The sequence below is a fragment of the Rhinopithecus bieti genome, unplaced genomic scaffold (genome assembly GCF_001698545.2).
Source record: "Rhinopithecus bieti isolate Rb0 unplaced genomic scaffold, ASM169854v2 scaffold_39375, whole genome shotgun sequence".
Classification (NCBI taxonomy): Eukaryota; Metazoa; Chordata; class Mammalia; order Primates; family Cercopithecidae; genus Rhinopithecus; species Rhinopithecus bieti.
The window spans coordinates 21242-36860 of record NW_016816119.1 but is presented as its reverse complement, the minus strand read 5'-3'; the positions used below and the strand labels follow the sequence as shown (position 1 = coordinate 36860).

At 41.6% G+C, this 15619-nt stretch overlaps 1 protein-coding gene across 1 annotated transcript in view; it reads left to right on the top strand.

Annotated features, from left to right (window-relative positions):
• Positions 1-3520: 3520 nt before the first annotated feature.
• The window catches only part of LOC108516783 (zinc finger protein 717-like), a 21868-nt gene continuing 9769 nt past the window's right edge, over positions 3521-15619 (top strand). The window contains exons 1-3 of the mRNA XM_017854411.1: positions 3521-3567; positions 3705-3835; positions 7362-7420. Coding sequence (XP_017709900.1) covers positions 3521-3567; positions 3705-3835; positions 7362-7420 — 237 coding nt within the window. The remainder of the gene's footprint in view (positions 3568-3704; positions 3836-7361; positions 7421-15619) is intronic.

Here is a 15619-nt window from a genome sequence, read left to right as displayed (position 1 = left end):
CAAAAAGAAAGGTCACTAGAAAAGATGAATGTCCAGAAGGCAATGAACGAAATGGCCAAGGCCATGAGACAAAAAGGCCATTGGCCAAAGGCTGCCGCACGCTAGAGGAACCAGACACTGATCTGATCAGGCTCGCAGGAGCTGAAAGATGGGAGGACTAAGACAGACCGCGCTCCTTCTCATGAGGCCTCCAAGAGCCCATTGTCACATTAGAGGTTGAAAGCAGCAAGATTCTCCTGTATCTAGATTATAAATTTCTCACTGATGGCTAAGCCATTATGTGAAGTTACCAAAAAAAAAGAGAGAGAGAGAAAAAAGAACCCCTCCTCTAAGAAACTGAACAGGAGAAGGAGCCATGCCTTCATGCCTTGTGAAAACTTGGTTATAGACTTTACCAAAATGCCCTGTGCCAGAGGCTATCAGTATATGCTAGTGTTTATTTGCACTTTTTTCAGGATAGGTTGAGGCTTTCCCCACCAGGACAGAAAAAGCACAAGAAGTGACTAAAGTACTGTTAAAAGACATTATCCCCAGGTTTAGACAGCTTCTAACTTTAAAGTCAGACAATAGGCCGGCATTTGTAGCTGAAATAGTGCAAGATTTAACAAATAAAATAGAAGTTGCTTCCTAAGGCCATTGGTCTCCTATGTTAGTCTTTCTACAAACAACATGAAACATAACAAGAAGCCTATCGGCCGCAAAGTTCAAGAAAAGTAGAACGCATGAACCAGACACTCAAGCAGTTACTGAAGAAATATTGCCAAGAGACTCATCTTAAGAGGTCAAAGGAAGGTCCCCTCTTAAACCAAACCAGGGTCCCTCCCGTTTATCAAGGGCCTATTTCTCTGTATTTTGATGCTTGTCAGGCAGCAGACCAAGACTCCCCTGTCTGTGGTAACTTACCTGTAGAAAGATGTAGAAATGACAACAAATATGTATGCATGCCAAGAATAACTCCACCTTGTTCCCCTAGGACCCCAGAAAAAGACTGTTGGCATTGCATATCGTAGCACCCTGGCACACAACAAAGGCCAATTATGCTTACCAAAATGCCAGTGAAACCAGATTGTGAAGCAAAACCCTGTAATCCTGTAAATGTCACCATTCTAAAGCCAGACATACCCATGTAGACTGCAGGTCACCCCATACATGTCTGTATGCACACACACTCAGCAACCTACATACATGTTATCAAAAAAAGACCCCAGACCCAGCCAGCCCAGCAACTCTTAAATCATTCTATAAGCAAGTAGACCAGAAGTTACCAGAGCCTACTCCTTTAGCTGAAAACCTGTTTGCTCAGGTGGCTGAAAACACTGCTGGCAGCCCAGGCGTTTCATGTTATGCTTTTAGAAAGACTAACATAGGAGACCAATGGCCTCAGGAAGCAAAAGAGTTAATGTCACAAGATAATTTAACTCTAATTGACTCTTCCCCAGAACTGATGCCCACAAGTTCAAGTGTCTGGCTCTTAAAAACTTCTATTATCAAGAGATACTGTGTTGCTCGCTGAGGCAGTAGGAGAACTAACCTGCTTAGGACAGCAATATTATAATGAAACACTAAAGAAAACTTTGTGGCGAGGCAGAGATGACTCCAAAGCACCTCATCCAAATACGTTCTCCGGTTTCTCTCCTCTAAACCACATCTGGTATCAGCTTGAAGCTCCAAATGCTTGGCAAGCACCCCCTGGTCTTTATTGGATCTGTAAGCCACAGGCTTATCGACAGTTGCCAGGTAAATGGACAAAGTCCTGTGTGTTTGAAACAGTTAGACCATGTTTCTTCCTACTCCCACTGCAACAGGGAGAAACTTTAAGGTATCCCGTCTATGATGAAGTTAGAAGAAGCAAAAGAGATGCAGATATAAAAAGAGATACAGAAATAGGAGATTAGAAAGACACAGATTGGCCCCCTGAAAGAATAATTCAATACTATAGACCAGCTACGTAGGCACAAGATAGGTCATGAGGATACTGCACTCCTATTTACATGCTTAGCTGCATCATAAGGTTGCAGGCAGTACTTGAAATGATCACTAATGAAACAGCAAATGCATTAGATTTACTGGCCCAGCAAGCCACAAAAATGAAGAATGCTATTTATCAGAACAGATTAGGTTTAGACTACCTCCCAGCCCAGGAAGGAGGAGTATGTGGAAAGTTCAGTCTAACAAATTGCTTCCTGGAAACTGATGACAATGGAAAGGCAGTTATAGAAATAACTGCAAGAATGAGAAAATTACCCCATGTTCCAGTCCAAACTTGGAAAAGGCAGTCTCCAGATTCCCTCTTTGGAGGCTGGTTTTCCTTCTTCAGTGGATTCAAGACTTTAATAAGAATAGTCCTGGACATACTAAGAGTTTGCCCAGTACTCCCTTGCCTCTTACCCCTCCTTGTTAGAAGCATTCAGTCAACTATAGAGGCAACAGCAGCTAAGCAAACTACCACTCAGCTAATGGATCTGTGTAAATATCAGCCTGTGCCTAAAGAAGAAAACTTGTCTCTTCAGGCAGAATTAAGTAATAGTGATGCCTTCTATTAAACTTCTTTTATAAAAGGCATCAAAAGGAGGAAACTGAGGCACGAATTTAAAAAGAAATATGCATTCATTCACTCCAAGAAAGGTCACAGGCAAGGCAAAGGTTAAAAAGAAAAGAACAAGTTTTCCTCTGCCTAGTAAGCTCACTTCAAAGACAGTTATAAGCTAACACTGTTTGAGAAGCCAAGGCCAAAGGAATAGGCTCCAGACAACCCCCACTTCCAGAGCAAAGTTAAAAGAAAACAAAAGAGAGAAAGACAAATTCCTTTACTGTTACTGCTTTCCCTGGCTTCTTAAGCATGATGATTTACAAATGTCTGTATTTAGCCGGTTCTTATTTTTCTTTCGAGGCAGCTACAAGGCCACCGGCTACGCAAGGCCACAAGTTACACCAAGTCAACAGTTACCCTATAGATCACGTGACCGGTCGCTGTATGATTAACAGCTTTTGTTTTGCTTCTGTGAGTTTGCTCATAAAAGCCCCGCTCCGTCTTTGTTCAATGCTCAGCTTTTTAGATATGAATCCACGAATCCAGTGCATACCCTCAAATAAACAATCCTCCTGTTCTCCATATTGGTCTGCCTAGTCTCTCTAGTCCTCTATTTCCCGCAACACCAGCACTTTTGAAGGCCAAGGTGGGCAGATCACTTGAGGCCACGAATTCGACACCACCCTGGGCAACATGGGGAAACCCCATCTCGATTAAAAACACAAAAATTAGCCGGGCGTGGTGGCGCGCGCCTGTAGTCCCAGCTCCTCTGGAGGCTGAGGCAGGAGGATCGCGTGAACCCGGGAGGTGGAGGCTGCAGTGAGCTGAGATCCCGCCACTGCCCTCCAGCCTGGGAGACGGAGGGAGAATCCGTTAAAAAAAAAAAAGTTTTTTCTGTAACAGCAACACTTAGAAGTAAAAAAGAAGTAAGATTACTTGCTAATATAATTGACTAGTTGGCCGCATTCGAATTTTCCCAATATTCCCACAATGTGCCTGGTTGTCAAACCAGGATTTACTAACCAGATTCCACGTCTGTCAGGCGGGGAGACGCCAACCCCGATCCGTCCTCGGCTCCGGCTTGGAACAGAATTTCCCGCCTCAGTACCGCAGTGGCTCGTGGGAAATGCCGTCGCGGCTTCCAATGACGTCACCAGCACTGGACGGTGGGAAGGGCTCTTCCGGATGGCCTTTGCGCATGCGCCGCCGCGCCTACTCCACCGTCTTCCGCCACAGAAACCCGGCTCCTGCTGCCGTTAGGAGGCTGTTCTGGAAGCTCTGGGGTTGGGGTGTTCATCCCTGCAGGTTGGTGGTAGGATGAAACAGGAGACAGCGGGCTTGGAGGCACCATAGGGAGGCGGGGCCGACGTGCCACATTTGGTGGGAGCAGAGGCGTGGGCACATCTCGGGGGGCGGGGCCTGACGCGCAGGTGCGGGCGGCGGACTAGCGCTGGGGCTGGAAGGGCGGCGCTGCTGGGAGGGCGGGCGTGGGATCCCTGCACTGAAGCGAGTTCCAGAGGCGCCGGAGCGGGTGGGCGAAGCCGGTGGCGCGGGGACGGGATCTGCAGGCCGCCCCTACCTGGGAGGTCTGCGGGGAGGCTGCGCTCCGGCACCGCATGGACCTTGTGCGGCATTCCGTGCACCCCCTTATAAGGTCGGCATACGGACAGTTGTAGGAAGAGGCACCTCATTCCCAGATGAGGAGTATGAAGCGCGTGCACACCGTCCTACTCCCTGGCGAGTGTATTAGTGGGGTTTCCCGGTGTCTTTTCAGCAAGTGAAGATTCTGCTTGTGTCCCCTTCTTACGCATCCCATCCCCGCTTTAGTTTATAGGAGTTTATACAAGATCTGGTTTCTACGGAAGTTGGGGGTGCCAGATGATGGTCCTGTTTTCTTTATAATAAAGTAGGTGTTACAAAGTTTGGAGGAGGGCGCCTTTTAGGAATGCCGCCTAAAAGAACACCTCTGTGGACTAACCCTCTCACTGGTGCTTCAAAGCAGAGGAAGTGTCACAGGCGAAGATTACAGTTTGTATGACCCAAGCAATTATTTTCCCACTCCCCAGAGTGGTCCAGATTTGGTTGATAATACCTTATCCAGTAGCTCTCAAATACTGGGTGGTAGCGGAAGGTTTGGACCAACATTCAGAAGGAAGAGGGGAGTTTGGCTGCGGGTGACAGGCAAGGGCCAAAGAGATGTTACTTACTGGAGGGGACTTAATAGTGTTGTCCTGGGTGGAAAAATAACCTGTTATACCTGAGAGGATTTGTCTGGAGTACTCTGTAAAGACACTTTAATTCCTTCAATCTTTTCTCATTGTTTCCAGTGGTTGAACTTTCTTAAAAGTAGTCTTAAGTCAAGGCGGGAGGATCACCTAAAGTCAGGAGTTCGACACCAGCCTGGCCAACATTTTGTGAAACCTTGTCTCTACTAAAAAATACAAAAATTAGCTGGGCGTGGTGGCGCACACCTGTATAGTCCCAGCTACTTGGGAAACTGAGGCAAGAGAATCACTTGAACCCGGGAGGTGGAGGTTCCAGTGAGCTGAGGTTGTACCACCCTGCTGTAGCGTGGGCAACAGAGCGAGACTCTGTCTCTCAAAAAAAAAAAAAAAAAAAAAAAGCCTGTCACGAAATTTAGCGTGCAGTCACGAAATTTAGTGTCCAGTGATATGCCGAAGCTCCTGCTATCCTGGTAGCTCTTCCTGGCAGTTCGGTAAGGCTTTGCCAAACTATTTGCACCTTATGAGAAAGATGAAAAAAATTTGACTTTGAGGAGCTGTGACTTGCCGGCGTCACATGATATGCAGATGTTATGCTTCCTGACTTTTTGGCTAGTGTTATTCATTTTGCCCCAATTAAGTCAAAAGTTTTTTTTTTCTTTTTTTTTTTAGATTTTTGTTGACACTGAAGTCAACTAAGAACAAACATTGCTTTAAAGTACTTTCTTAGCCCCTCCGTGCCTGCCCACCCCTCCCACTGTAAAAAATAATAATAAAGTACTTTCCCTTGCCGGGCGTAGTGTCTCACAGCTGTAATCATAGCACTTTGGGAGGCCAAGACAGGAGGATCGCTTGTGCACAGGAGTTTGAGACTAGCCTTGGCCGCATAGGGATACCCTATGTGTTTACAAGAAAAAAAAAAAAAAAATTAGCTGGTTGTGGTGGCATGCACTTGTGGCCCCAACTACCTGGGGGGCTGAGGTGGGAAGATCACCTGAGCCAAGGAGGGCGAAGCTACAGTGAGCTGTGGTTGTGCCACCGCACTCCAGCCTGGGTGAGAGAATGAGACTCTGTCTCAAAACCGACCAACCAACCAACCAAGCAGAAACATTCCGTTAACCATCTCTGTTCCTTGTTATCCCCAACTCTTCTGTGAATTATGTGACCTCAAGAGCAAATAACACAAGTGTTTCCCACTTAGTGTCAGTAATCTGTTCTTGGAAATCATAAATTCTGTAGGAAGATAATAGCATATTTTACATATTTATAAAGGGAAGATTAGACCGTGTCTCGCTTCTGTTCCAAACCAGTGTCTTAAAATGTAAGTAAAATACAGTATGATGCTTACTTATAAGAGATCCTTTTTGTGTATTATGTTTTTTTAAAGTCAACAGACATTTTTATGATGTGAAGATATGCAAAGAGTTGCTTTTTACGATTCACATGGTCTCTTAGCACCAGCAGTCTCACTGATTTCCATCAAGTTGGCATTGTGATTTGCAAAACTTCTACATGAGGTTGTGATGTTCTAGTGATTGTACTTGAAAAGTAATTTCACATTATCTCCTTCACATGATTTTCTTAAAAACATTGAGTTCTGGTGGCTTAGTTCAGTTACTATTTTCTGTCTAAAGAACCAACGAAACTCACTGGCTTAAAAAGAAGTGACTGTTTTATTTGATAGAAGTTCTGTTGATTCACATTTTGGCATGTGTTCACCTGGGCATTTCCTTTGCTAATGTTGTCTGGATCACAAATGAGGCATTAGTCATCTGGTGCCTTCACTCACATGTCTGGTGGTTCATGCTAACCCTTGTCCAAGAAGGCAAGCACCAGTGGGCAAGTACTTTTCCAGCCTATATTTTCATCATATTTTCTATGTCCCATTGGCAAAAGCAAGTCAAATGGCAGAGCCCTGTTCGTTATCAGAGCATACTCTATGAGGTCTGAGATGCAGGGAGACATGTCATTAGGAAACATTACTAAAACAGTATATCCCAAGAAATATACAATATGTACATTTTTCCCCCTATATAATTGTGGGCAAAAAATGTTGGGTTGCAAGATGCATCTTTCCAGTGGATGCGTAGCGGTATATAAAGAGATAGCAGCCTTTCAATGAGCGTAGTATTGTAAAAGATGACATCCTTTCAATGATGCAAAGGTATAAAAAGCAAGATGTGTTCTAGTGGAAACACCTATATGGAATCGTGTAGAATCTCCATATTAGTAGTGAAATTGTTAATGTGGCTGAATTATATTTCTACAATATTAATTTCATTGAAGACTAAGTGTATATTTCTTTGGTTTAAATTATTACATTGTTTCTTTGGACAAATTAATTGTTCCTAAATCAGTAGGTAATACATGTTTTCATTAATCCAAAAATAAATTGTATGTATCTCCACTAGTTAATGTACTTGTGGGTACATCTTCAGTGGGATATTTGTTGTCCCTTATTGAGGCATGAATGACTATTCTGTCACAGGGAGGTTTTGTTGTTGTTTTAGTCTTTTCCAGCTATTGTGTAGAGCATTTTGGGCAGGAGAATCTAGGACCAAGCCACACCAGTTCTCTCCTTAACCCACTCCATTCGACTGTTCTCCCAGCTGTGCTTCCAGAGTGCTCTGTGCGTTTCCACAATCAACAAACAAAGAATAAATCTCTGGTGAGTTATTTGTTTATATATTCCTCACTTTGTTTTACATGGCATTGTTTGCCTTTATGGAGTCCATGGATTAAAATGAAAAAAATAGAAATAAGTAAAATTCAGGTTAAAGGAAATGCACATAAATAAAATAATGCTGGCTTGTAGACATATGCAGGTTATAAGCCATGGAACTTGAGTACAGATATATCTCTGGTCTTTCTGATGCTGCAACAAAAAGGCAGTCACATTTGTTACGTGATTGGAATGGAACCTGGAAAGTACGTGCTACATTCTCATGGGTCGGGAAGACTTGCTATCACTAAAGTCTGGAACATTGACTGCATTGGTCACAGAGATGATGTAGTGAAAAGTTTTTTTACTACCAACCTGGAAATAAACACTATTAGCATTTTGCAGTAGAAATAGTCACTTAGTGCTAAAGTGCAACTCCCGTAATGAGGTTTTTCTGGAGTTGCTGAAACAGTGTGATCTCAGACAGCTTTTGGAAGGTCCTACTAGATTCATGGCTAAAACCTAGAACATCTGGAGGATTGAGTTGACCACAGGTCCTTAACTAACCCCCCATATGTTTCTGTCAATTCATCTGTACATGGAGAATTTGTAGCAGATTGTTCACAATTGTATTTTCTGACAAATATTTCCACTGCTCACTTGCGCTTTCATTCAGTGTAGTCTTAATTCGTTTATTCTGATGCTCACCATTAACCTAAATTATATGCAAATCCATTGGCTATTCTCTAGTCTGCCTTACTTGAATCTTGTGCCATACAGTAATCCCCCTTATCCACAGTTTCGCTCTCTGTGGTTTCAGTTACCCACAGTCAACCGCAGACAGAAAAGGCAATAAGATATTTTGAATATCTTAAATATTTTGATATTTTGAATATGTTGAATGCAGTAGAATAAGATATTTTGAGAGACCACATTCCTATAAGTTTTAGTATAGTATATTGTTACAATTGTTCCATTTTATTGTTGTTAGTATCATACGGCGCCTAATTTATAAATTAAACTGTCAAGGGTATGTATGTATAGGAAAAACCATAGTGTATATAAGGTTTGGTACTATACAGTTTCAGGGATCTGCTAGGGGACCTGCAGTGTATCCCCCGTGGATAAGGGGGGACTCTTGCATTTCAAATTATCGGTCATGATTTTTCTCTTGGAAATTCTTCTGTGTTGGTTTCTATCATGACCTCACTGATGCTGCTTGTCTTTTTTTTCCTGAATTATTCTCCTTCTCCTTTACATAGCTTGTCCAGTTGTTTGATCCAATTCCCCATCCATCCCACTGTGCAGTTCTTTTGTTGTTGTTGTTTGTTTGTTTGTTTTACCAGTTCTGCTCTCTGGTGTAGCAGTTGTGTTTCTCTCCAGCTTGGACTTCTCCAGCCTTTAGACCAGGGATCCCCAACCCCCAGGCCATGAACTGGTACCAGTCTGTGACCTGTGAGGAACTGGGCTGCACAGCAGGTGAGTGGCAGGCAAGCAAGCATTACTGCCTGTGCTCTGCCTCCTGTCAGATGAATGACAGCATTAAATTCTCATAGGAGCATGAACCCTAATGTGAACTATGCATGTGAGGGATCTAGGTTCCCTGCTTCTTATGAGAATCTAATGCCTGATGAACCGTTTCATCCCAAAACCATGTGAGGGGTCACACCCTGGTATATGGAAAAATTGTCTTTCACAAAACCTGGTGCCAAAAAGGTTGGGGATCGCTGCTCTAGGCCACAGGTTCAGCTCTCCATTGAATGATTCTTTGTAGCTATCTGAACGGCACCTCAAGCTTAACAAATCCAAAATAAAAGTTACATCCTTCTCTCTTCCTTTACATATGGTATTAGATTAGAGAGTAATTAGCTTCTACCTTTGAATAAGAGGAATAGTGAGAATCTGTAGCAGTCTTTAGTAAACCAGTTTTCCCTCTGGCTACAAATTATTTACATTCCTCCCATGTGCAAAATATACTTACCTGTAAAGTATTCACCCATGGAACCATCACCACAAACAGTGCGATAAACAACCTTTGCCTCCACGAGTTTCTTCCTCCCCCTTCCCCGCCCCTTTTGGGATACAACCATTTGACATAAGATACATTCTCTGTATAAGTCCGTTCTCCCATTGCTATAAAAAACTACCTGGAACTGGGTAATTTATAAAGCGAAGAGGTTTAATTGGCTGACAGTTCCACAGGCTGTACAGGAAGCGTGGCTGGGGAGGCCTCAGGAGACTTACAGTCATGGTGTAGGATGAAGGGGAAGCAGGCACGTCCTCTGTGTCTGGAGCAGGAGGAAATGGGTGTTGAAGGGGGAGGTGCTGTACACTTTTAACAACCAGATCTCATGAGAATTTACTATCACAAGAACAGCAAGGGGCAAGTCTGCCCCCTGATCCAGTCACCTCCCACCAGGCCCCACCTCCAGCCTTGAGGCTTACAATTTGACATGAGCTTTGGACAAGTAAACAAATCGAAACCATACCATCCTCTTAACAAATTTTTAAGTATGCAATTCAGTATTAACTACATACATTGGTCTGTAGATTTGATATTTAGAACTTACTCATTGCATAACTAAGACTTATACCCTGTGACCAATACCTCCCCAGTTACCCTTCCCCCTCAGCCCTTGGCAACGACGATTCAGCTCTATGTTTTTGTAAGTTTAACTGTTTCACATTTTTATGTACATGGAGTTCCACAGGCTGTACAGAAAATATAGCTTCATTTGTGCTGGAACAACAAAATACTTCAGACTTGGTAATTAATAAAGAACAGAAATTTATTCTTAACAGTTCTGGAGACTCGGAAGTCCAAGATCAAGGCACTGTCATCTGGTGCCTGATGAGAGACTCCTTCCTGTATCCTTACATGGTGGAGGCAAAAGAGTGATGGAGAATGAATGCACTCCCAGCCCATTCAAGAGGGAAGAGCCCTCACCTCGTCCCTCCCTGGAGGCCTCACCTTACAGTACTGTCACCTTGGTGATTAGATTTCAGCATAGGAATTTGAGGGGAATACATACATCCAGACTATTGCATACATCCAGATGGGATTATGTAATACTTTGTTCCTGTTTGGCTTATTTCTTCACTTAGCACAATATCTTTCTGGCATGTGCATGTTTTTGCAAATGGCAAGATTTTCTTCCTTTTTAAGGCTGAGTAATATTTCATTGCGTGTATAGACCACATTTTCTTTATGCATTCATTATCATTGAGAGTTCTTATTACAAATGGGGAAGTGGTTTTTAATATTGGTTTAATTTTGTTATTGAAAATATTTTTAGATGGTTAGATTCTTTTTGAAAATAAATATACTCTGTTAAGGCAGTTTTAATTTCACAGCAGAATTAGGAAGTACGTAGATTTCCCATATACCCTGATCCACATATGTATGTAGCCTTCGCCCTTTTCAACACCTGCCCCCACCATAGTAGTACATTTGTTAAAATGAGGAACCTACACTGAGACATCATAGTTGTCCAAAGGCCATAGTTTACATTAGGGTTTACTCTTGTGGTTTTACATGCTATGGGTTTGAGTAAATGTTTAATGACATGTATCCAGCCTTACAGTACCCCACAGGACACTTTCTTTGTTCTAAAAGCCATCCCTGCTCTTCCTGTTTATTATTTATCGTCCCTAACCTTGCAAACCATCTCCATCATTTTGCAGAATGTTACATAGTTGCAGTTATATAGTAAGTAGCCTTTTCAGACTGGCTTCTTTTACTTAGTAATATGCATTTAAGGTTCCTCCTTATCTTTTGAGGACAAGATAGCCCATTTGTTTTTAGTGCTGAATTATGTTCCATTGTGTGTACCATAGTTTATCCATTCACTTACTGAAGGGCATCTTGGTTGCTTCCAGATTTTAGCTATTTTGAATAAAGCTGCTATAAATCCCTGTTTACAGGTTTTTATGCTAGCATTTATTTTCACCTCCTTTGGGTAAATACCAAGAGGTGCAGTTGCTGGATCATATGGTAAGAATGTGTTTACTTTTGTAAGAACAACCAAATTGTCCTCCAACTGAGTGACTATACTATTTTGCATTTCCACACTCTGAAAGAGAGTTCCTGTTGCTCCACATTCTCACTGTCAGTTGTTGTCAGTGCTCCAAATTTTGGCCATTCTACTAGATATGTAGCAGTATCTTGGTATCTCGTTGTTTTAATATGTTACCCTAATGTTACACAATATACTGCATTCTTTTATGTGTTTATTTCCTGTATGTTTCTCATCATTGGTGAGGTATCTGTTAAGGTCTTTGGTCTGTTTTATTTAGTGGTTTTCTTACTGTAGAGGTTTCAGTGTTTTTGGAATGTTTTGTGTAACAGTCTGTTTACCAAGATACGTCTTTTGCAGATATTTTCTCCCAGTCTGTGGCTTTTCTTCTCATTTTTGTGACATTGGCTTTTGCAGAACAGAAGTTTTCAGTTTTAATGAAGTCTTGTTTATGAATCATTTTAAAGTGGATCTTGACATTGGTGTTATATCTAAAAAGTCATTACCTTTCCCAGGATCATCTAGGTTTTTTCCTTTGTTATTTTCTACAGTTTTTTTACTTTTGCATTTTACATTGAAGTCTATGATCCATTTTGAGTTAATTTTTGTGATGGGCATAAGATCTATGTCTAGATTCAGTTTTTTGTTTTTTTAAATGTGGATTTCTAGTTGTCCCCACACCATTTGTTGAAAACAGCAACTCTGCTTTATTGTATCAGTTTACTGTATTTATGTGGGTGTATTTCTGGGCTCTTTATTCTGTTCCATTGTTATGTTTGCCTACAATGAATCTATATAATAAGGCTTAAAGTTAGGTAGTGTTAGTCTTCCAACTTTGTTCTTCAGTAATTGACTATTCTTGGTCTTTTGCTTCTCCATGTGAACTTTAGAATCAGGTTTACTTGTATTTTGTGTATTAAGGTTTTATGCTATTCCTCATATAGATCTTGTTACATTTGCTAAATTTATACATAAGTATTTCATCTTTTGGGTGCTAAATATAAGTAGCACTCTGTTTTTCATAGCAAATTGCACTTGGTTGTTGCTGGTGCATTGGAAAGCAATTAACTTTCTCCTTTAACCTTGTGTTCTGTAATCTTGCTTTTCAGTTCCAGGAGGGTTTTTTTTTTGGTTTGGTCTTTTTTCTTTTCTTGTCTTTTCTTTTTTTTTTTTTAGATTTTCTGCGTAGACAATCCTGTTGTCTGTGAATCAAGTTTTATTTATTCCTTCCCAATCTGTATGCCTTTAATTATATTTTCTTGCCTGATGGCATTCGCTAGTATTTTCAGTATGATATTGAAAGGGGTGATGAGAAAGTAGATCTTTTTCTTCCTCCTGATATTGTGGAAAAGCTTTGAGGGTCTGATTATTAAGTATTATGTTCACTGTAGTTTTGTGTAGATATTCTTTATGAATTTCAGGAAGTTCCCCTCTTAGCTTATTGAGAGTGTTTATCATGAATGAATGCTGGATTTTGTCAACTGCTTTTTCTGCACCGGATCATGTGATTTTTCCTTTTCAGCCTCTTGATATAATGAATTACATTAATGGATGTTCAAATGTTGAACCAGCCTGGTATCCCCAGAATAAATCTCACTTGGTGATGGTGTATGATTCTTTCTATATATTGTTGGATTTGATGTGCCAATGTTTTGAGGATTTTATATGTATTTTATGAGAGATCATGGTCTGTGGTTTTCTGTTTTGAAATGTCGTTGGAATAATGCTGGCCTCACAGAATGAACTAGGAAGTATTTCAACAGCTTCTATCCTCTGAAATAGATTGTGAGGAATGGGTATAATTTCTTCTTGAAATATTTGGTTAGTTTACCAGTGAATACATCTGGGTCAGGTACTTTCTGTTCTGAAAGTTATTAAAAAATGGGTTATTCGGATTGTGTGTTTCTTCTTCTTCTTCTTTTTTTTTTTTGAGATGGAGTCTTGCTCTGTTGCCCAGACTGGAGTGCAGTGGCGCGATCTCAGCTCACTGCAAGCTCCACTTCCTGGGTTCACGCCATTCTCCTGCCTCAGCCTCCTGAGTAGCTGGGACTACAGGCGCCCACCACCACGCCCGGCTAATTTTTTGTATTTTTAGTAGAGACGGGATTTCACCGTGGTCTCCATTCTCCTGACCTCGTGATCCACCCACCTCGGCCTCCCAAAGTGCTAGGATTACAGGTGTGAGCCACCGTGCCTGGCCTGTGTGTTTCTTTTTGTGTGAGTTTCAGTAAATTGTGTCTTTCAAGGAAGCAGCCCATTTGAACTGGATGATCAGATGTATGCACAGAGTTGTTCAGAGTATTTCCTTATCCATTTAACGTCCACGGGATGTGTGGTGGCATCCCCACTTTCATTTGTGATATTATTATTATTATTTTTTTGAGATGGAGTCTTGCTCTGTCGCCCAGGCTGGAGTGCAGTGGCGCGATCTCAGCTCACTGCAAGCTCCGCCTCCCGGGTTCACGCCATTCTCCTGCCTCAGCCTCCCGAGTAGCTGGGACTACAGGCGCCCGCCACCTCACCCGGCTAGTTTTATGTATTTTTAGTAGAGACGGGGTTTCACCGTGTTCGCCAGGATGGTCTCGATCTCCCGACCGCGTGATCCGCCCGTCTCGGCCTCCCAAAGTGCTGGGATTACAGGCTTGAGCCACCGCTCCTGGCCCTCATTTATGATATTATTAGTTTCTATTTTTTTTCTTAACCTGGCTATAGGCTTTTTAATTTTATTGGCCTTTTAAAAGAACCAGCTTTGTTGTTGGTAGTATTCTCTTGATTTTTCTGTTTTCAATTTCATTGATTTCTGCAATAATTTATTTTCTTCTTCTTACTTTGGATTTAATCTGCTTATTTTTTCTTTATTTTAGATCATTCTTATTTTCTAATATATGCATTTGATGCCATAAATTTTCTTCTAAGCCGTGCTTTTGCCGTATTCTACACATTTTGATACGTTGTGTTTTTATTTTCATTTTTATTTAGTGAAAATATTTGTTAGGCCCAGCATGGTGGCTCACACTTGTAATCTCGGCCAGGGAGGCTGAGATTTGGGAGGCCAAGGCAGGAGGATTACTTGAGGCTAGGAGTTTGAGATCAGCTTGAGTACCTATAGCAAGACCCTGTCTCTACAAGAACATTTAAAAAAGTTATCAGGGAGACATGTGCCTGTATTTTCAGTCACTGGTGAGGCTGAGGTGAGAGGATTGCTTGAGCCCAGGCGTTCAAGGCTGCAGTTAGCTTTGATCATGCCACTGCACTCCAGCCTGGGTGACAGTGAGACCCTGTCTCTAATAATAAAATACTAATTTCTCTTGAGATTTCTTCTTTGATCCATTCATTATTTAGAAGGTGTTCTTTTATCTCACTATATTTAGAGATTTTCCACTTGTCTGTCTATTGCTCATTTTAAGTTTTGATTTCATTGTGGTCTAAGAGTGCATATGGCAAGATTTGTTATTTTAAATTGGTTAAAGGGTATTTTATGGTCCACAGTGTGGTATATCTTGGTGATTATTGAGCCTGAAAAGAATGTATATTTTACTGTTGTTGGATGAAGTCTATAAATAGCAATTGTATTTGTAAGAATTAAATAAAGAGGAGAGACGCATGAAAGATGTCTTGCCAGTTAAGGCAGATTTATTTTAGAGAAAACAAACCTGAGAGATGCCTTCTGGCCGAGTTAGGTCAGAGGCTCACTCTTACAGACGGTTTTAAGGGTTCAGGGCAGGAAAGTTTATCAAGGCTTGGACTGCTTCTGTGTCTGTGTGTTGTGCTTATCTGGGAGGGAGAGTTGTGTGTCTGTCCCCAAGCATCTTTCTGCAGCTGCAGGCATGTCCTGAGTCTGCTTTTAGCTTCCCTGTCTTAGTGCACCTGAAGGGAAAGCCATGTGCTTATTAAATTATCAAGGCCCACTGTTTTACTGGGCCTGTTGTATGAGGGTGAAGTTTGGCAGTTGAACTTTACCCAAGAGACTTTCCCCTCACCTCCCTCTGGGGCTGAGCTGTCTTTTTTTTTTTTTATTTTTATTTTTTATTTAACATAGAATTTTACATGTTAATTTTTTTTTTTTTTATTATACTTTAAGTTCTAGGGTACATGTGCATAACGTGCAGGTTTGTTACATATGTATACTTATGCCATGTTGGTGTGCTGCACCCATCAACTCGTCAGCACCCATCAATTCATCATTTAT